The 21,232-nt window shown below is 48.1% G+C and overlaps 1 protein-coding gene across 1 annotated transcript in view; it reads left to right on the top strand.

Moving 5' to 3' along the window:
• Nucleotides 1-15,623, top strand: part of LOC145361676 (neurotrophin-4-like) — a 40,842-nt gene extending 25,219 nt beyond the window's left edge. The window contains exon 2 of the mRNA XM_080217580.1: nucleotides 14,847-15,623. Within this exon, the coding sequence (XP_080073706.1) occupies nucleotides 14,847-15,602 (756 nt within the window). The 3' untranslated portion in view covers nucleotides 15,603-15,623. The remainder of the gene's footprint in view (nucleotides 1-14,846) is intronic.
• The last annotated feature ends 5,609 nt before the right edge of the window (nucleotides 15,624-21,232 follow it).

The raw sequence follows: 21,232 nt of genomic DNA, 5'->3' as shown, positions 1-21,232 counted from the left end.
TGACACTGTTAAATAAACTTTAACAATCTGTGGCATCTCTGATTGGCTACGTCTGAATGCTGTTGAGGTCTTTGTGCAGGTTTCTTTGGGAATGACTTTGGGTGCGGAACAGGGAACCTGAGGAATATTTGCTCAGTCAAACAGTGTCCCATCACACGTTCCATCCTTCCACTGAAACATTGAATCGAGATTGCCTCTTGCCCGTTTGGGTAAAGGAGCCAGTGATGCTATTTAAAGAAGGATGGAAGTTTCTTGGCCAACATTCATCCCCTGACACCTAAAACTGAATGAAATGAACATTCACCTAAGGAAAGGGATGGCATGGTAGCACAGTGGTTAGCACTGCTGCTTCACAGCTCCAGGCACCTGGATTTGATTCCCAGCTTTGGTCACTGTCTGTGTGGAGTATGCACATTCTTCCTGTGTCTGCATGGGTATCCTCCAGGTGCTCCGGTTTTCTCCCACAGTCCAAAGATGTGTGGGTTAGGTTAATTGGCCATTCTAAATTGCTCCTTAGTATCCCGGGATGCATAGATTAGCAGGTAAATATTTGGGGATATGGGAATAGGGCTGGGTAGGATTGTGGCTGGTGCAGACTCAATGGGCTGAATGGCCTCTTCCTGCACTGTAGGTTTTCTATGATTCTATGAAAGGGTGGCACAGTGGTTAGCACTGCTGCCTCACAGCGCCAGGGAATTAGCAGGGTAAATACGTGGGGTTATCGGAATAGGACCTGGGTGTGATTGTTGTTGGTGCAGACTCGACGGGCTGAATGGCCTCCTGTACATTGTAGGAATTCTATGATTCTATGAAAGAAAGACTTGCATTTATATAGTGCCTGTCCTGACCTGAGGGTCTCTCCCCGCCAACCCCCTCCTCCTCACCCCACCCAAAATGCTTTGCAGCCAATGAGGAATTTTTGAAGTGTTTGTTATGGACAAAGTAATTGCCTATTTGTGCACAGCAAGATCCCATTAGCAGCAGGGGAGATGACGGCCAGGATAATCTTGTTTAATGATGTTGCCTTGTTGTTTGAGGGTTTGTACGTAGTGACAGCAGCTTTGCTCTGAGCGTTTTAATTTTTTTTCTGTGAACTCCTCAGCAGCGTGTGATTAGACAGAGAAAAATCTTTCTGTGCATTCAGTTCCACGTCAGCGGGATGTTAACTGCCTGTTTTGGGAATGTTTCTCAGGATGAAGGGACGCACCACCTGCCTTCTATTTCACACAGATTCAACGTCAATCACAGGCTGGGTGATTTTGAGTCTTTTCAAAGACTGACTCACTGGCTGTTTGTCAGTTGGATGTGGGTCCCATAAATAACATAATGCCACTCTGCATCTGGCTCGCATTCCCACACTCGTTTCCCACCTCCTCCCTCCCTTCCTCCATCTCCCCTTCCCTCTCGTCCCTCCCTCACTCCCTCTCTCTCTCTTTCCTCCCTCACTCCCTCTCTTTCCCTTCCCTCCCTCGCTCCCTCTCTCTCCTTTCCCTCCCCCTCTCTCTCTCCCTCTCCCTCCCTCCCTCTTTCTCCCTCCCTCTCTTTCTTTCTCCATCCCTCTCTCTTTCTTTCCCTCCTTCCTTCCCTCTCCATCCCTTCTTCACTCTTCCTCCCTCTCTCTCTCTCCCTCCCTCTCCCCCTCTCTCATTCCTTTCCTCTCTTCCTCCCTCCCTCCCTTTCTCCCTTCTCCTCCCTCCCTCTTTCTCCCTCCCTCCCTCTCTTTCCCTCCCTCTCCCTCCCTCCCTCTCCCTCCCTCTCTTTCCCTCCCTCCCTCTCTCCCTCCCTCTCTCCCTCCCTCTCTCTCCCTCCCTCTCTCTCCCTCCCTCTCTCTCCCTCCCTCCCCCTCTTTCCTTTCCTCCCTCTCTCCCTTCCTCCCACTCTCTTTCCCCTTCTCTCTTCCTCCTTCACACTCTCTCTTCTTTCCTCTCCCTCCCCCTCTGCCTTCCTCCCTCTTTCTCTTTCCCCCTCTCTCTCCCCCCCCTCTCTCTCTCTCTTTCCATCATTCACAGATCTCTCTGCACGCACATTTTACATTCACATTTCTTTGCTCTCTCAAGTTCTGTCTTTCATTCTCACGTTCCCTCCTGTTGGTTTACTCTCCTATTCCCATGCTTCCCTCCATCACTTTGCCCTCTTCCATACTCTTGTGCTACTCTTTATGTTCTCGCTTCTTGTGTGTTCTCTCTGATTCCTCCCAGTTCTCCAGTGTTGTCTCTCTAGCACTCCATTATGCTGTTTTGCTCTGTCTCGCTCTTTCTGTCTCTCTTTTTCTCTGTCTGTCCCTCTCTCTCTGATGGCCTCTATCTATCTCTCTGTCTCTGTCTCTCTCTCTCTCTCTCTCTCTCTCTGTCTCTCTCTCTCTGTCCCTCTCTCCCTGATGGTCTCTCTCTCTCTCTGTCTCTGTCTCTCTCTCTCTATCTATCTCTCTGTCTCTTTGTCCCTCTCTCTCTCTCTGATGGTCTCTCTCTCTTTCTCTCTGTCCCTTTGTCTCTCTCTCTCTCTCTATCTTGTAGTGTTCTCACTTCTCTGTCAGATGTTTGCGGGTCTGTAGGTCCCACTCGACATTGCACGCCTGGTTCTGCAGTGCGGTGCTGAGGGAGTGCTGCACAGTCAGAGGCACTCACTGGAGAGGTTAAAGAAAGATCATCTCACGAGATGTAAGAGATTGCATTGCACTTTGTCAGAGAGGATTCTGGAACTTTCTTCCCAGTGTTCTGGCCAATCTTTATCACCTCAACTATCATCGCTGAGACAGACTCTCTGGCTGTTGTCACACTTGTGCGATCTTGCTGTGTGCAAGTTGGTGACCCTGTTTTGTACCTTTCAGAAGTATCTCACTGACTGTAAGGGACATCCTGTGGTTGTGGCTATAGAAACGCAAGTACTAACTTTCTCTCTCACATTGTATGACTTCATTCCCCTGTCATATTCCAGAGATTTCTTCTCTGGAATTCAGTGTTGATTTATTGCAAAATCTGCCCTCCGGCAAATCACATTCACAGCACAGTAACAGCAACGCTCAACCATTCTATACAGATTCAAACAGGAACACCGTGTAAGGGCAGCATGGTGGCACAGTGGTTAGCACTGCTGCCTCGCAGCACGAGAGACCTGGGTTCGATTCCCAGCTTGGGTCACTGTCTGTGTGGAGTCTGCACGTTCTCCCTGTGTCTGCGTGGGTTTCCTCTGGGTGCTCTGATTTCCTCCTACAGTCCAAAGATGTGCAAGTTAGGTGCATTGGCAGTGCTAAATTCTCCCTTAATGTCCAAAGATGTGGGGGCTAGGTGGATTGGCTATGCTAAATTGTCCCTTAGTGTCCAAAGATGTGTGGGTCAGGTGGATTGACCAGGCTAAATTGTCTCTTAGTGCCCAAAGATGGGCAGATTAGGTGAATTTACTTGATGAATTATCCCTAACTGTCCAAAGATGTGGGGGCTGGGTGGATTGGCTATGCTAAATAATCCCTTACTGTCCAAAGATGTGCAGGTTAGGTGAATTGGCCATTCTAAATTGCCCCTTAGTGTCCAAAGATATGTGGGTTAGATGGATTAGCCATGGTAAACTGCCCCTTAGTGTCAGTGGGATTAGCAGGGTAAATATGTGGGGTTACAGGGATAGGACCCAGGTGGGATTGTGGTTGGTGTAGGCTTGATAGGCTGAATGGCCTCCTTCTGCACAGTAGGGAGTCTGTGATTCTATAATAATCCTTCCTCTGCTAAATAAACAGTTTCTCCTGATATAATCCAAAGCCTTCCAATTAACCAGTTAACCAGTGTCATAGTCAATTTACTCTGAATATGGTGGTAATTCTCTGTGGGTTTTATTGGCAGGTTGAGATGTCACATAATGCTGTATCTCTCTACCTGGGAGACCAGTTTGTCAATGCACTTTGACAGATAAGGAATGACTACAGGATCTGAAAGAGGCCATTCAGCCCTTGGATCTTGTTCTGCATTCGGTTGGATCATGACAAATCTGCATCTAACCCCAGTTCTGTACCTGTCCTGGGAGTGTTTGATGGTAAGAAGTCTCAGAACACCAGGTTAAAGTCCAACAGGTTTATTTGCTAGCAGAAGCCACTAGCTTTCAGAGCACTGCTCCTTCGTCAGGTAAGTAGGAGTGTTTGATGGGGGACAGTGTAGAGGGAGCTTTACTCTGTATCTAACCCCGTGCTGTACCTGTCCTGAGAGTGTTTGATGGGGACAGTGTAGAGGGAGCTTTACTCTGTATCTAACCCCGTGCTGCACCTGTCCTGGGAGTGTTTGATGGGGATAGTGTAGAGGGAGCTTTATTCTGAATCTAACCCCGTGCTGTACCTGTCCTGAGAATGTTTGATGGCAAACAGTGTAGAGGGAGCTTTACTCTGTATCTAACCCCGTGCTGTATCTCTCCTGGGAGTGTTTGATGGGGGGACAGTGTAGAGGGAGCTTTACTCTGTATCTAACCCCGTGCTGTATCTCTCCTGGGAGTGTTTGATGGGGACAGTGTAGAGGGAGCTTTACTCTGTATCTAACCCCGTGCTGCACCTGTCCTGAGAGTGTTTGATGGGGACAGTGTAGAGGGAGCTTTATTCTGAATCTAACCCCGTGCTGTACCTGTCCTGAGAGTGTTTGATGGCAAACAGTGTAGAGGGAGCTTTACTCTGTATCTAACCCCGTGCTGTATCTCTCCTGGGAGTGTTTGATGGGGGGACAGTGTAGAGGGAGCTTTACTCTGTATCTAACCCCGTGCTGTATCTCTCCTGGGAGTGTTTGATGGGGACAGTGTAGAGGGAGCTTTACTCTGTATCTAACCCCGTGCTGCACCTGTCCTGAGAGTGTTTGATGGGGACAGTGTAGAGGGAGCTTTATTCTGAATCTAACCCCGTGCTGTACCTGTCCTGAGAGTGTTTGATGGCAAACAGTGTAGAGGGAGCTTTACTCTGTATCTAACCCCGTGCTGTACCTGTCCTGAGAGTGTTTGATGGGGGGAACAGTGTAGAGGGAGCTTTACTCTGTATCTAACCCCATGCTGTATCTCTCCTGGGAGTGTTTGATGGGGGGACAGTGTAGAGGGAGCTTTACTCTGTATCTAACCCCGTGCTGTATCTCTCCTGGGAGTGTTTGATGGGGGGGACAGTGTAGAGGGAGCTTTACTCTGTATCTAACCCCGTGCTGTACCTGTCCTGGGAATGAGGCGTTGGTGGGCTTTCTTAACTTTAGTGTCGGCATGGCGGCACGGACAGGTTGTTGGTGGTCTGGACACCTAAAAATGTGAAGCTGTCAACCCTTTCTACTTCGTACCCATTGATGTAGACAGGGTCAACCTTTACATTAAGGGGCAATTTAGCACAGCCAATCCATCTAACCGGCACACCTTTGGAATGTGGGAGAAAACTGGAGCACCCGGAGGAAACCCACACAGACATGGGGAGAACGTGCAAACTCCACACAGACAGTGACCTGAGGCGGGAATCAAACCCGGGTCCCTGGCACAATGAGGTGGCAGTGCTAATCATTGTGCCAACCCTGACCTTCAATGAGATAACCTCCCATTCTGCTGAATTCCAACCAATAGTGTCCCAGCCTGTTTAACCTTTCCTCATAAGACAGCCCCTCCCGCCCCAGTGTTGAACATCCCTCTGAGGGTTACCTGTGGGGTTTGTGTGGGCAACACCGCCACCCAGTGGGGATGTTAGATGCTGCAGGTAGAGCTGTGTTTTAATCAGCGGCCTCTCAAAGTAAAGTTTATTTATTAGTCACAAGTAAGGTTTACATTAGCACTGCAATAAAGTTACTGTGAAATTCCCTTAGTCACCATACTCCTGTGCCTGTTCGGGTACACTGAGGGTGAATTTAGAATGGCCAACGCACCTAACCAGCACATCTTGCAGACTGTGGGAGGAAACCCACGCAGACATGGAGAGAACATGCAAACTCCACTCAGACAGTGACCCAAGTTGGGAATTGAACCTGGGTCCCTGCACTGTGCCATTGTGCCATCTCCCTGCATGGGAGCTTTGCACACAGACTCTGAAATAAATCTCAGTCACAGTGGTCCAGGTTGGATGCTGGGGCGGGGGGGATGGTGTTGGTTAGCAGTTGTGATTCTCTCAATGGGTTAATAGACAATGCTTTTTCCATAGCTACAGTCTCTTATTCAGAAGTCTTCAGTGTCCAGGGAATGTGGAGCCACACCAGTCCCATGTTTTTCGCATGGTTACATAATGCATATGGTGTTTCGCTTAACCCTGTCCCTGGGCACTTTGTTCAAATCCTTATTGGAAGTGGGGAGTGGCAGTGAGTGGGAATTAAGCTCGAGAGGGGCCCAGGCTGTGCCTGAACAAGAGCTCACTGACGCACTGGCCGATGTGAATTTACTGCGGGTTTCTGTGACTCCTCTACTTGTTTCGGGGAGGGGGAAACGGTTCCGCAATCCTGGAGTGCTTCTCCCCGATGCAGGAGAGGGGACGGTGAGTGTGGCAGGGGGCTGTCTGACTGTGGGAGTAAAGGGGATGGAACACGCCAGGTCCTGCCCACCACATGCATTCTCACGCTTGCACTCACACACTCACACATACACTCACATACACACACGCACGCACACACATGCCGACTCACACACACACTCGTGCGCACGTTCCGACAGACACAGTGCCGTCTCTACGGGTAACATGTTCAACCTGGGTCCTGACTAAAAGGCACAGTGGTTAGCACTGCTGCCTCACAGTGCCAAGCACCTGGGCTCGATTCCCAAATTAGGTCACTGTCTGTGTGGAGCCTGCACGTTCTCCCCATGTCTGCGTGGGTTTCCTCCGGGTGGTCTTTCACAGTCCGAAAGACGTGCTGGTTAGGCTGCATCGGCCGTGCTAAATTCCCCCTCAGTGTAACCCGAACAGGCGCCAGAGTGTGGCGACTAGGGGATTTTCACAGTAACTTCATTGCAGAGTTAATGTAAGCCTACTTGTGACACTAATAAATAGACCTTAACTTTAAAGAGGATATAAAAGATCTCGTAATGCTATTCCGAAGAAGGAAAGGGGTGGCACGATGGGTTAGCACTGCTGCCTCACAGCGTCAGGGACCCAGGTTCGATTCCCGGCATTGGGTCACTGTCTGCATGGAGTTTGCACGTTCTCCCCGTGTCTGCGTGGGTTTCCTCCGGGTGCTCCAGTTTTCTCTCAGTCCGCAATATGTGCAGGTTGGATGGATTGGCCATGCTAAATTCTCCCTTAGTGTCGAGGGGATTTGTGTAAATACGAGAGGTTACAGGGTGGGATTGCTCTTGGTGCAGACTCATAGAATAATATGGTGCAGAAGGAGGCCATTCGGCCCATTGAATCTGCACTGACCACAACCTCACCCAGGCCCTTTTCCCCTAACCCCACATATTTACCCTGCTAATCCCCTGACACTAAGGGGCAATTTACTATGGCCAATCCACCTAACCTGCACATCTTTTGGACTGTGAGAGGAAGCCGGAGCACCCGGACAAAACCCATACAGACATGGGGATAACATGCAGATTCCACACAGGAGTGTGGCCTGAGGCTGGAGTGAACCCCAGGCCCTTGGCGCTGAGAAGCTGCAGTGCCAACCACAGTGTCACTGTGCTAGCGATGGACTAAATGGCCTCCTTCTGTACTGCAGGGATTCTATGATCCTATAGAATCATAGGGGGGGGTGGTGGCAGGGGGGGATGAGGGTGGTGGTGGAATTCCCACTGGTGACTTTATCCCTCAGTTAGTGTAACAAACAGATTAATCAGTCATAATCGCATTGCTCTCCCTGGGATCTTGCTGTGCTTATATTGGGCTGCCGTGTCCCCTACCTTTACCACGCTTCAGAAAGCACCTCATTGATTATGAAGCGCTTTGGGGCACAGTGGGCTTGCACTAGGCGTTATATAAATGCAGGCACGTTATGCGAATGTTGTGAAAGTTTGCCTTTTTAATCCACCGGGGATGCTGCGACTCAATGGAACCTTCCTCCAAACAAGGACCATGCCCCCCCCACCACTTGAGCGGCTGTTCGCTGAGTTGTGCCTTGATTGTCGGGGCTGGAAATACTTGTGGGGTTTGACGAGTTTACCCTCTGAGTGAGGCCAAACCTTTCTCCATGACGTGTCACACCGGACACTTACGCCCCCTGCAGGGCTCACCACAGACAGACACATGACGCTTCCACCACTGGGCGAGACCAGTTCATCGACAAAAGATGGCCAGCCTACAGTTCCCCAATAGGGACTTTTAAAAAGTTCTTTCAGGGGCTGTGGGGGTCGCTGACTCAATCCAACATTTATTGCCCATCCCTAATTGCCCCTTGAGAAGGTGGTGAGTCAGCTGCCATCTTGAACCCACTGCAGTCCCTGAGATGTAGAAAGCATTCTTTCTGGTTGTATCACAGCTTGGTCTGGGCTCCTGCTCTGCTCAAGACCGCAAGGAACTACAAAAGATTGTGAATGTAGCCCAATCCATCACACAAACCAGCCTCCCATCCATTGACTCTGTCTACACTTCCCGCTGCCTTGGCAAAGCAGCCGGCATAATTAAGGACCCCACGCACCCCGGACATTCTCTCTTCCACCTTCTTCCATCGGGAAGAAGATACGAAAGTTTGAGGTCACGCACCGACCGACTCAAGAACAGCTTCTTCCCTGCTGCTGTCAGACTTTTGAATGGACTTACCTTGCATTAAGCTGATCTTTCTCTACACCCTCGCTGTGACTGTAACACTACATTCTGCACTCTCTCCTTTCCTTCTCTATGAACGGTATGCTTTGTCTGTATAGTGCGCAGGAAACAATACTTTTCACTGTATACTAATACATGTGACAATAAGAAATCAGATCAAATCAAATTTCCATTGTATTGATATACCATGAAAAGCATTGCTTCTTGCGCGCTTACAGGCAAAGCATACTGTTCATAGAGAAGGAAAGGAGAGAGTGCAGAATGTAGTGTTACAGTCACAGCTAGGGTGCAGAGAAAAATCAAATTATTGCAAGGTAGGTCATTCAAAAGTCTGACAGCAGCAGGGAAGAAGTTGTCCTTGAGTTAGTTGGTACGTGACCTCAGGCTTTTTGTATGTTTTTCCTGACGGAAGAAGGGGGAAGGGAGAATGTCCTGGGTTACGTGGGGTCCTTTTTTAAAAAGTTTATTTATTAGTCACAAGGAAGGCTTATATCAACACTGCAATGGAGTCACTGTGAAATTCCCCTAGTCACCACACTCAGGTGCCTGTTCGGGTCAACTCACCCTAACCAATGCGTCTTTCAGACGATGGGAGGAAACCAGAGCACCCAGACAGACATAGGGAGAATGTGCAGACATTGAGGGAAAGATTATTGTTGCCGCAGATTGTCTATCTCATTCCTGTAGTCTGTCTCGTCATTGTTTGAGATCTCACCCACCAAATTTGAAAATCGGAGTGGAGGGGAATTTGGCCACACAGTCACAGGTGTATCAGGAGTATAGTAGGGGGCTGAGAACACAGCCTTGTGGGGCACCGGTGTTGAGGGTGATCGTGGAGGGGGTGCCGTTGCCCGATCCTTACTGATTATGGTCTGTGGGTTTGGAAGTTCAGCATCCAGTCGCAGACAGAGGAGCCGAGGCCCCGGCCACGGAGTTTGGAGATGAGTTTTGTGGAAATAAGGCTGAGCTGTAGTCAAAAAATAGGAATCTGACAAAGGTGCCCTTGTTATCTAGGTGTTCTAGGGTAAATGTTAAATTGATGTGAGAGGCAAGTTTTTTTACCCAGAGGGTGGTAAGTGCCTGGAATGAGCTGCCAGAGGAGGTGGTAGAAGCAACTTTTAAGAGGCATCTTGACAGATACATGAATAGGCAGTGAATAGAGGGATACAGACCGCGTAGAGGCAAAAGGTCTTTATTTAGAAAGATCAGAAGATATAGGAGCAGAAAGAGGCCATTCGGGTCCATCAAGTCTGCTCCACCATTCAATCATGGTTGATAAGTTTCTCAACGCCATCCTCCCGCCTTTTCCCCGTAACCTATCCTTAAGAACCTATCTATCTCTGTCTCAAATCATAGAAACCCAATAGTGCAGAAGGAGGTCATTCAGCCCATTGAGCCTGCACTGACCACAATCCCACCCAGCCACTATTCCCATAACCCCACATATTTACCCAGCAAATGCCCCTGACACTAGGGGTTAATTTAGCACGGCCAATTCACCTAACCCACACATCTTTGAACTGTGGGAGGAAACTGGAATACCCGGAGGAAACCCATTCAGACACAGGGAGAACGTGCAAACTCCACACAGACATCCAAGTTGGGTATCGAACCCAGGTCTCTGGTGCTGTGAGGTAACAGTGGTAACGACTGTGCCGCCAGGCTGCCCTCTGTATACTCAACGACCCAATGAATGGTGTCATGTGTCAGCATGGGCTTGATGGGCCGAAGAGCCTGTTCCCGTGCGGTGCTGTTCTTTGTTCTATATTGATGATCAGCACAGAACCAGCCCCCTGGTGTCTATGCGTCACACTCTCGGCATTTTCTGTTTCTGATTCAGATTCCAGCATCCGCAGTATCTTCCTTTTCTCTTACTGTCCTTAGTGATGTTCTTGTTTCAGATTTGTTGCCCATCCCTACTTGCCCACGGGAGTGGGCCATTCAGCCCTTCGAACCTGCTCTGCTGTTCTATATGATCATGGCTGATCTCCATCTCACCCTAACTCCACTTCCCTGCCTTTTCCCCATTGCCCTTTATCCCGCTTTCGATCGAATATTTACCCATCTCTTTCTTGAATCCATTGATACACACAAAGGCACACACGCACACACACGCACACACACACACACGCACGCGCACACACACGCACACGCGCACACGCACACGCACACACACACGCACACACACACACGCACACACACACACGCGCGCACACGCACACACACACACACGCGCGCACACGCACACACACACGCGCACACGCACACGCACACGCACACACACGCGCGCACACACACACGCACACACACACACACACACGCACGCACACACACGCGCGCACACACTCACACACACACACTCTGTGCCACCGTGCCACTATCCCAAAATGCATAGATAAATGATTAGGGTGGCAGGGTGGCATAGTGGTTAGCACTGCTGCCTCACAGCACCAGGGACCCGGGTTTAATTCCAAGCTTGGGTTACTGTCTGTGCGAAGTCTGTACGTTCTTCTCATGTTCGTGTCGGTTTCCTCCGAGTGCTCCGGTTTCCTCCCACAGTCCAAAGATGTGCAAGTTAGGTTGATTGGCCATGATAAAGTGCCCCTAGCATCAGGGGGATGAGCAGGGTAAATGTGTGGGGGTAAGGGCACAGGGCCTGGGTGGGATTGTGGTCGGTACATACTTGATGGGCTGAATGGACTTTATCCGTGCAATAGAAATTCTATGATTCTAATAATGTCGGGGATTGATTGCAATGTTAATGTAAAGGATCCATTGCTGTGTTAATGTAAGATTCGTTGCAGCTTTAATGTAAGGATTCATTGCGGTATTAATGTCAGGGATTCATTGCAGTGTAAATGTAAGGGGATCCATTACAGAGTTAAGGTAAGACATTCATTACAGAGTTAACGTAAGGGATTCATTGCAGTGATAATGCAAAGGTTTCATTGCTGTGTTAATGTCAGGGATTCATTGCAGTGTTAATGTAAGGGAGATAGAACATAGAACAGTACAACTCAGTACAGGCCATTCGGCCCTCAATGTTGTGCCGGGCTATGTCCAAATCCAAGATCAAGCTATGCCACTCCCTATCATTCTGGTGTGCTCCATGTGCCTATCCAATAACCGCTTGAAAGTTCCTAAAGTGTCCGACTCCACTATCACAGCAGGCAGTGCATTCTACACCCCAACCACTCTCTGAGTAAACAGCATACCTTGGACATCCTTCCTATATCTCCCACCATGAACCTTATAGTTATATCCTCTCGTAACAGCTACATCCACACGATGAAATAGTCTCTCTATTTCACTCCACTCTATCTATCCCCCTCATCTTCTTATAAACTTCTATTAAGTCGCCATTCATCATCCTCCACTCTGAAGAGAAAAGCCCCAATTCCCTCAACCTTTCCTCATAAGACTTACCCTCCAAACCAGGCAGTATCCTGGTAAAATCTCCTCTGCACTCTCTCCAATGCTTCCACATCCTTCTTATAATGAGGTGACCAGAACTGAACACAATATTCTAAATGTGGTCTCACCAAGGTCCGCTATAGTTGCAGCATAACCTCACAGCTTTTAAACTCAAACCCCCTGTTAATAAACACTAACACACGATAAGCCTTCTTCACAGCTCTATCCACTTGAGTGGCAACCTTCAGAGATTTGCAGATATGAACCCCAAGATCTCTCTGTTCCTCCACATTCCTCAAAACCCTGCCATTGACCCTGTTCTGCATTCAAGTTTGTCCTACCAAATTGAATCACCTCGCACTTATCAGGGTTAAACTCCATCTGCCACTTTTTGGCCCAGCTCTGCATCCTATCAATGTCTCTTTGCAGCGTGCAACAGCCCTCCCCCTCATCCACTACTCCACCAATCTTGGTGTCATCAGCAAATTTATTAACCCACCCTTCAGCCCCCTCTTCCAAATCATTGATAAAAATCACAAATAGCAGAGGACCCAGCACTGACCCCTGTGGTACACCGCTGGTAACTGGCCTCCAGTCTGAAAATTTTCTATCCACCACTACCCTCTGTATTCTATGAGACAGCCAGTTACTTATCCAATTGGCCAAATTTCCTTCTATCCCACGCCTTACCTTCTTCATGAGCCTACCATGGGGAACCTTATCAAATGCCTTACTAAAATCCATGTATACGACATCAACTGCTCTACCTTCATCTACACACTCAGTTACTGCCTCAAAGAATTCAATCAAATTTGTGAGGCAGGACTTGCTCCTCACGAAACCGTGTTGACTATCCCGGATAAAACGCATCTTTCCAAACGGACGTAAATCCTATCTCTCAGATCCCTTTCCATTAACTTACTGACCACCGAAGTAAGACTAACTGGCCTATAATTACCAGGATCATTCCTATTTCCTTTCTTGAAGAGAGGAACAACATTCACCATTCGCCAGTCCTCTGACACAATCGCCATTGACAGTGAGGACCCAAAGATCAAAGCCAAAGGCTCTGCAATCTTATCCCTTGCCTCCCAAAGTATCCTAGGATGCATCCCATCTGGCCCAGGGGATTTATCGACCCCCAGGCTTTTCAAAATTGCTAATACGTTTTCCCTCAGAACATCTACCTCCTCCATCCTATCACCCTGTATCACACACTCATCCTCAAAAACATGGCCCCTCTCCTTGGTGAACACTAAGAAAAGTAATCACTCAACACCTCACCGATCTCTCCTGACTCCATGCACAAGTTCCCATACTATCTTTGATTGGCCCTAACCTCACCCTGGTCATTCTTTTATTTCTCACATAAGGGTAAAAAGCGTTGGGGTTTTCTTTTATCCGACCCACCAAGGACTTCTCATGCCTCCTCCTAACTCTCCTAAGCCCTTTCTTTAACTCATTCCGAGTTACCTTGTAATCCTCAAGCGACCCAACTGAACCTTGCTTTTTCATCCTTACATACGCTTCCTTTTCCCTCTTAACAACTCATTCAACCTCCTTTGTGAACCATGGTTCCCTCACTCGGCCATTTCCTCCCTGCCTGCCAGGGACATATCGATCAAGGATATGTAGTATTTGTTCCTTGAAAAAGCTCCACTTTTCGTTTGTGCCCATACCTGACAGTTTCTGTTCCCATCTTATACTCCCTAATTCTTGCCTAATCGCATCATAATTACCTTTGCTACAATTAGAAACCTTGCCCTTGCAATGTTAATGTAAAGGATGCATTGCAGTGTTAATGTAAAGGGATGCATTGCAGTGTTAATGTAAAGGAATGCATTGCAGTGTTAATGTGAAGGCTGCATTGCAGTGTTAATGTAAAGGGATGCATTGCAGTGTTAATGTAAAGGGATTCGTTGCAGTGTTAATGTCAAGGGGATTCATTGCAGTGTTAATGTCAAGGGGATTCGTTGCAGTGTTAATGTGAGGGGATCCACTGCAGTGTTAATGTAAGGGATTCATTGCAATGTTAATGCAAAGGACCCATTGCAGTGTTAATGTAAAGGGGATCCATTGCAGTGTTAATGTCAAGGGGATCCATTGCAGTGTTAATGTCAAGGGGATTCATTGCAGTGTTAATGTCAAGGGGATCCATTGCAGTGTTAATGTCAAGGGGATCCATTGCAGTGTTAATGTCAAGGGGATCCATTGCAGTGTTAATGTCAAGGGGATTCATTGCAGTGTTAATGTCAAGGGGATCCATTGCAGTGTTAATGTCAAGGGGATTCATTGCAGTGTTAATGTCAAGGGGATCCATTGCAGTGTTAATGTCAAGGGGATTCATTGCAGTGTTAATGTCAAGGGGATCCATTGCAGTGTTAATGTCAAGGGGATCCATTGCAGTGTTAATGTCAAGGGGATTCATTGCAGTGTTAATGTCAAGGGGATTCATTGCAGTGTTAATGTCAAGGGGATCCATTGCAGTGTTAATGTCAAGGGGATTCATTGCAGTGTTAATGTCAAGGGGATCCATTGCAGCGTTAATGTAAAGAGATTCATTGCAATGTTAATGTAAGCCTACTTATGGCATGAATAAATAAACTTTATTTTCAATCACATTTGCTGGTAAAAATTTGAAATGTGAACGCGCTCACCTTTAATGTTGTTTACTCTGGGACGTGCACACCCAGCTGTGCTCGCGATTGTCCCCTCCACTCCTCACTGTGTTTAGTATCTGCACTTTGTCCCCTCTCTGCAGGTCTGTCAGGTGGGCAGAGTAATGATCCCTCTTCTTTACGCCATGGTCATTTTGTATCTTGGAATCACCAAGGCTGCTCCCCTACAACCCAACTCCACTCTGCGAAACCGCGGCTCCGCTCAGGATGAGCCAGTCCGGCAAAGTGGCCTGAGCGAGGACGAGGAGACCCGCAGGGAGTATCTACTGGACGAGATGGTGGCCGACATCCAGGCTCTCGGCAGCAGCGATGACGACGATGACGCCTCGGGGAAGGAGTGGGACTTTTATTCTCCCAGGGTGACCCTGGCCGCCCGCCCTCCCGGAGTGCCGCCCTTCCTCTTCATCATGGAGGAGTCGCTGAGCCAGGCGCACGTGGCCAACAGGACTTGGCGGGCCAAGCGGCAGGCGGGCGCTAGCAGCGTGGACCCCTCGCGGCGGGGCGACCTCTCGGTCTGCGACAGCATCAGCCAGTGGGTGACAGACCGGCGGGCGGCCGTTGACGTCCACGGCAAGATGGTGACCGTCATGATCGACGTGCCCACCTCCACCGGCCCCTTGAAACAGTACTTCTACGAGACCAAGTGCAACGAGCACTCCACCACCGCCCAGGGGGGCTGCCGGGGGGTCGACAAGAGGCACTGGATCTCGGAGTGCAAGACCAAACAATCCTACGTCCGAGCTCTCACCATGGACACTCAGAAGCGAGCTGGTTGGCGTTGGATACGGATAAACACCTCATGTGTTTGCACATTAATTAATCGAACTGGAAGAATATGACCCTTGAACTACCTTCCTCAAACCCCGGCCCCCCTCCCCTTTATTTGGTGTTATCTATATGTTTGTAAATATATAAAATATATAAATTATTTCACTAAGTTTATGGATTGCATGTAAAAAATTACGTTTATACTTTGAACAATTGTATTTATTAATCTTGAATTTACATATTGCTACTGTTTGTATTAACTTATTGTATCTGAAATATATTATTCTTCACTTAACCCCCCTCGCGTATGATCAGGCAGTTTCCCTGGGTCACCAGAGGTCAGAGGTTAATCGGTCAAAGGTCAGCAGGTGCACTGTGAGGCTCCTTACAGTGGAGGGGTCGGATTGGCTGCAACATAAGAGTTTCGCTGGCCACCCAGTCCAAGGGAGGTGCACTGGGTGCCACCATAGGTGGGAGGGTGGAACTACCGCGTGACATGTTTACATGGCAAATTCTATTGTGAACTTTTCTCTGCTGTAGGCTTTGCACTTTGGGGCGGCAAGGTGGTTAGCACTGCTGCCTCACAGAGCCGGTGGACCCGGATTCGATTCCAGCCTCGGACCACTGTCTGTACGGAGTTGGCACATTCTCCCCATGTCTGCGTGGGTTATCTCCAGGTTCTCTGCTTTGCTCCCACACTCCAAAAGTATACCAGTTAGGTGAATTGGCTATGTTAAATTGCCTCTTAGTGTCCAATAATGTGCAGGTTTGTTGGATTGACCATGCTAAATTGTCCCTTAGTGCCCGAAGATGTGCAGGTTAGGTGGATTGGCTATGCTAAATTCCTCCTTAGTATCAGGGAGACTCGCAGGGTAAATACATGGGGTTACAGGGATAGGGTATGGGTGGAACCGTTGTTGGTGCAGGCTGGATGGGCCAAATGGCCTCCTCCTACACCGTAGGGATTCTATGATTCTATGAATGCTCAACAGACTAAATCTGATTAACTCTGTCGGTTACTGCTGAGGTTATATTTATATATTTCTAATATCTGTGTTAATGATATTGATGTAATAAGTCCTCAGAGGCAGAAGCCCCTTCACCAAAATCCCTTTATTTACAATTCCAGTAGCAGCGCACAGCGTGCTATGAGTCAGCAGTTTACCTCCCGGAGTGCCAGAGGAACTGACAGTCCTGGTTAAATACAAGAAAAAAGACTCCTTGATTGGCCCATCAATTGACTCCTTAATCGGGGAGCTCATACTCCAATAGGCCAACCTCAAACACCTGCTTGAAGTCATTACAGTGGGGTTTATCAATCAAGATACAGTTGCGTTGTGATATATAGTAACACATTGATCCCATGCAGGCCAGGGTGTTTGGAAGCAACAACGCTGATTCAGCCATTGGAAGTTTCAGGAAGTGTCTCTGGTCAACATTTCTGTTTCATTATAAGCATTGGGAAGAGTGCGGGGTGGGGGGAGGGGAGCGGTGGTTTGCGCCCTGCTGTGTGAATGTTGTCTTTGCTGAACTGTTGATGGGAGAGGTTTGGAATGTTCTCCGTTCCAAACAGTCGGCTCCAGATTTTCCAATTTGTTTTTAAGTTAAAGTTTATTTATTACATAAGAAATAGGAGCAGGAGTAGGTCTGCTCCTATTAGTCACAAGTAAGGCTTACATTAACACTGCAGTGAAGTTATTGTGAAAATCCCCCAGTCGCCACACTCAGGCGCCTGTTCGGGTACACTGGAACATAGGAATTAGGAGCAGAAGTTGGCAACTCCAGCCCTTTGAATCTGTTCCGCCATTCAATCAGATCATGGCTGATCTCTCTCTAGTCTCAAACCCACCTCCCCACCTGATCCCCATATCCCCTTATTCCTTTTTGTTTTATTAAAAATATGTCTGTCTCCTTGAAACCATTCAACAATCCAGACCCCACCGCGCTATCATAGAATCACAGAATTCGTGCAGTGCAGAAGGAGGCCATTCAGCCCATCGAGCTTGCATCGACCACAATCCCACCCAAACCCTATTCCTGTAATCTCACATAAATTGGTATATACCCTGCTAATCCCTCTAACCTATGTATCCCGGGACCCTAAGGGGCAATTTAGCACGGCCAAGCCATCTAACCCTCACATCTGTGTTATGTGGCAGTGGGTTTCAGAATTTCACCATCCTCTAGGGTGGCATGATGGCACAGTGGTTAGCACTGCTGCCTCACAGTGCCAGGGACCTGGGTTCGATTCCCAGCTTCGGTCACTGTCTGTGCGGAGTTTGTACATTCTCCCCGTGTCTGCATGGGTTTCCTCCAGGTGCTCTGGTTTCCTCCCACAGTCCGAAAGACGTGCTGGTTGGGCATATTGGCCATGCTAAATTCTCCCTCAGTGTACCCGAACAAGCACCGGAGCGTGGCAACTAAGGAATTTTCATAAGAACTTCATTGCAGAGTGAATGTAAGCCATACTAGTGACACCAATAAATAAACTTTAACAAAACTCTGCAGGAAGTAAATTCTCTGAGGGAGAATTTAGCACGGTCAGTCCACCTAACCAGACTGTGGTTCTATTGGACTGTGGGAGGAAAGCGGAGCATCCACTGGAAACCTACGCAGACACGTGGAGAACGTGCAAACAGACAGTGACCCAAGCCGGGAATTGAACCCGGGAGCCTGGCATTGTGAGGCAGCATTGCTAACCACTGTGCCACCATGACCGAATGTCCTTCATCTCAAACAGTCCAGTCAAGATTTTCCAATTGATTCAACAGATTTGGACTGGATCTGCCCAACTCAACTCAGAGCCCGCACACTGGGATGGAGCTAGATTTGAACCCATATCTTCAAGGTGGGAAGCAATGGTCTCACCGGTCATCAACGCACAGACCTTGACTGTGGGATATTAGGTTGCATTCTTGGTCTCGCCATCAGAAGGTTTTTCACCAGAATTGATTTGATTTATTACTGTCATATGGATTAGCAAGCAATGAAAAGTATTGCTTGTTGTGCATGGTACAGACGGACCATACTCTTCATTGAGAAGGAAAGGAGAGAGTGCAGAATGTAGTGTTACAGTCATAGCTAGGGTGTAAGAAAGATCAACTTTATGTGAGGTGGGTCCATTCAAGAGTCTGACAGCAGCAGGGAAGAAGCTGTTCTTGAGTCATTTGGTACGGGACCTTAGACTTTTGTATCTTTTTCCCAACGGAAGAAGGTGGAAGAGAGAATGTCCGGGCTGCGTGAGGTCCTTGATTATACTGGCTACTTTTCCAGGACAGCGGGAAGTGTTGAAACCATTCAACAGTTCAGACCCCACCACACTATCATAGAATTATAGAAACCCTACAGTGCAGAAGGAGGCCATTCAGCCCATCAAGCCTGCACTGACCACAATCCCACCCAGACCTTATCCCTGTATTCCCACATTAGTGGGCATTTACCGCACTAATCCCTCTAACTTATGCATCCCAGGACACTAAGGGGCAATTTCGCATGGCCAATCTATCTAACCTGCACATCTTTGGACACTGAGGGACAGCTGTCTGAAGGTGGCACATAAAGTCATAGAAACCAGGTCACAACCACATTCATTTACCTTAGCTAGTCCTCCTGACACTAAGGGACAATTTAGCATGACCAATCCACCTAACCTGCACATCTTTGGATAGCTGGAGGAAATGGAGCACCCGGAGGAAGCCCACGCAGACACAGGGAGAATGTGCAAACTCTGCACAGTGATCCGAGGCCAGATTCCAGGTCACTCTCTGTGGAGTTTGCATGTTGTCTGCATGGGTTTCCCCAGATTCTCTGGCTTCCTCCCACAGCCCAAAGGTGTGTGGGTTAGGTTGACTGGCTATGCTAAATTGATCTTGGTGTTAAGGGGATTAGCAGGGTAAATATATCGGGGTTACAGGAACAGGGCCTGGTGGGATTGTGGTCCATGCAGACTTGATGGGCTGAATGGTCTCCTTCCGAACTGTAGAGATTCTATGAACCCATCTGGTTCACCAATGCCCTTTAGGGAGGGAAATCTGCCGTCCTTACCCAGTCTGGCTGACATGTGACTCCAGAGCCACAGCAATGTGGTTGACTCTTAATTGCCCCCAGTGATGGGGCAATAAATGCTGGCCCAGCCAGTGATGCCCATATCCCAAGAACAACCTGAAAACCTCTTCATGCTCTCTCCAGTGTGTTCACATCTTTCTCTTACAGATGTGTGAATGCAAAACCGTCCCCGTCAACACTTGCCACTACAACATGTTGTACAGCGACTTTCACACAATAAAATATCCCAGCTCAGGGGCATTACAAAACACAGCTTGACACCGAGCCACATAAGTAGATATTCAGACCGACAACCAGAAACTTAGTTTGATTTGATCTGATTTGATTTATTACTGTCACACGCGTTGGGATGATGTGAAGATGCCGGCGTTGGACTGGGGTAAACACAGTAAGAAGTCTCACAACACCAGGTTAAAGTCCAACTAGTTTATTTGATAGTAATCCCACAAGCTTTTGGACACACCTGACGAAGGAACAGCGTTTCCGAAAGCTTGTGGGTTTACTATCAAATAAACTGGTTGGACGTTAACCTGGTGTTGTGGCACGTATTGGGATACAGCGAAAAGTATTGTTTTTAGGGAGCTATACAGAAAAGCACGAATGGTGAAGTAGAAATGGTCGAGAGCTTCAGGCTTTTAGATGTCCAGGTCACCAATAAACTGTCCTGGTCCCTCCATGCCCAGTTGCCATTCATCAGCCCGCTGACTCAATTGGGCCAGTAGGCTGACAAATGGCAGATCGAGTTTAATATAGATAAATGTGAGGTGATGCACTTTGGTAGGTCAAACCAGGGCAGAACTTACTCAGTTAATGTAAGGCTTTTGGGTAGAATTAGAGAACAAAGAAATCGAGGGGTACATGTTCATAGCCTCTTGAAAGTGGAGTCACAGATGGACAGAGTGGTGAAGAAGGCATTCGGCATGCTTGGTTTCATTGGTCTGAACGTTGAATACAGGAGTTGGGTCATCTTGTTGAAGTTGTACAAGGCATTGGTAAGGCCATACTTGGAATAATATGTACAGTTCTGGTCACTATTATGAAAAGGATATTATTAAACTAGGAAGAGTGCAGAAGAGATTTACTAGGATGTTACCAGGACTTGATGTTATAAGGAGAGGCTGGGTAGACTGGGATTTTTTTCTCTGGAGAGTAGAAGGCTGAGGGGTGATCTTATAGAGGTCTATAAAATAATGAGGGGCATAGATCAGCTAGACAGTCAATATCTTTTCCCAAAGGTGGAGGATCTAAAACTAGAGGGCATAGATTTAAGGTGAGAGGGGAAAGAAACAAAAGTGTCCAGAGAGGCAATTTTTTCACACAGAGAGTGTTGAGTGTCTGGAACAAGCTGCCAGAGGTAGTAGTAGAGGCGGGTACAACGTTATCTTTTAAAAAGTGTCCACTGTGACTCTCACTAACTATTACAGATGCACCATAGAAAGCATCGTTTCCGGTTGTATCACAGCTTGGTATGGGCTCCTGCTCTGCCCAAGAAACTACAAAATGTGAATGTAGCTCAATCCATCACACAAACCAGCCTCCCATCCATTGACTCCGTCTACACTTCCCGCTGCCTTGGCAAAGCAGCCAGCATAATCAAGGACCTCAGGCACCCCAGACATTCTCTCTTCCATCTTCT

The sequence above is a fragment of the Carcharhinus amblyrhynchos genome, chromosome 35, assembly GCF_965287045.1.
Source record: "Carcharhinus amblyrhynchos chromosome 35, sCarAmb.v2.hapA, whole genome shotgun sequence".
Lineage (NCBI taxonomy): Eukaryota > Metazoa > Chordata > Chondrichthyes > Carcharhiniformes > Carcharhinidae > Carcharhinus > Carcharhinus amblyrhynchos.
Note: the sequence above shows the minus strand (reverse complement) of the source record. Positions and strands in the feature narration are given on the sequence as shown.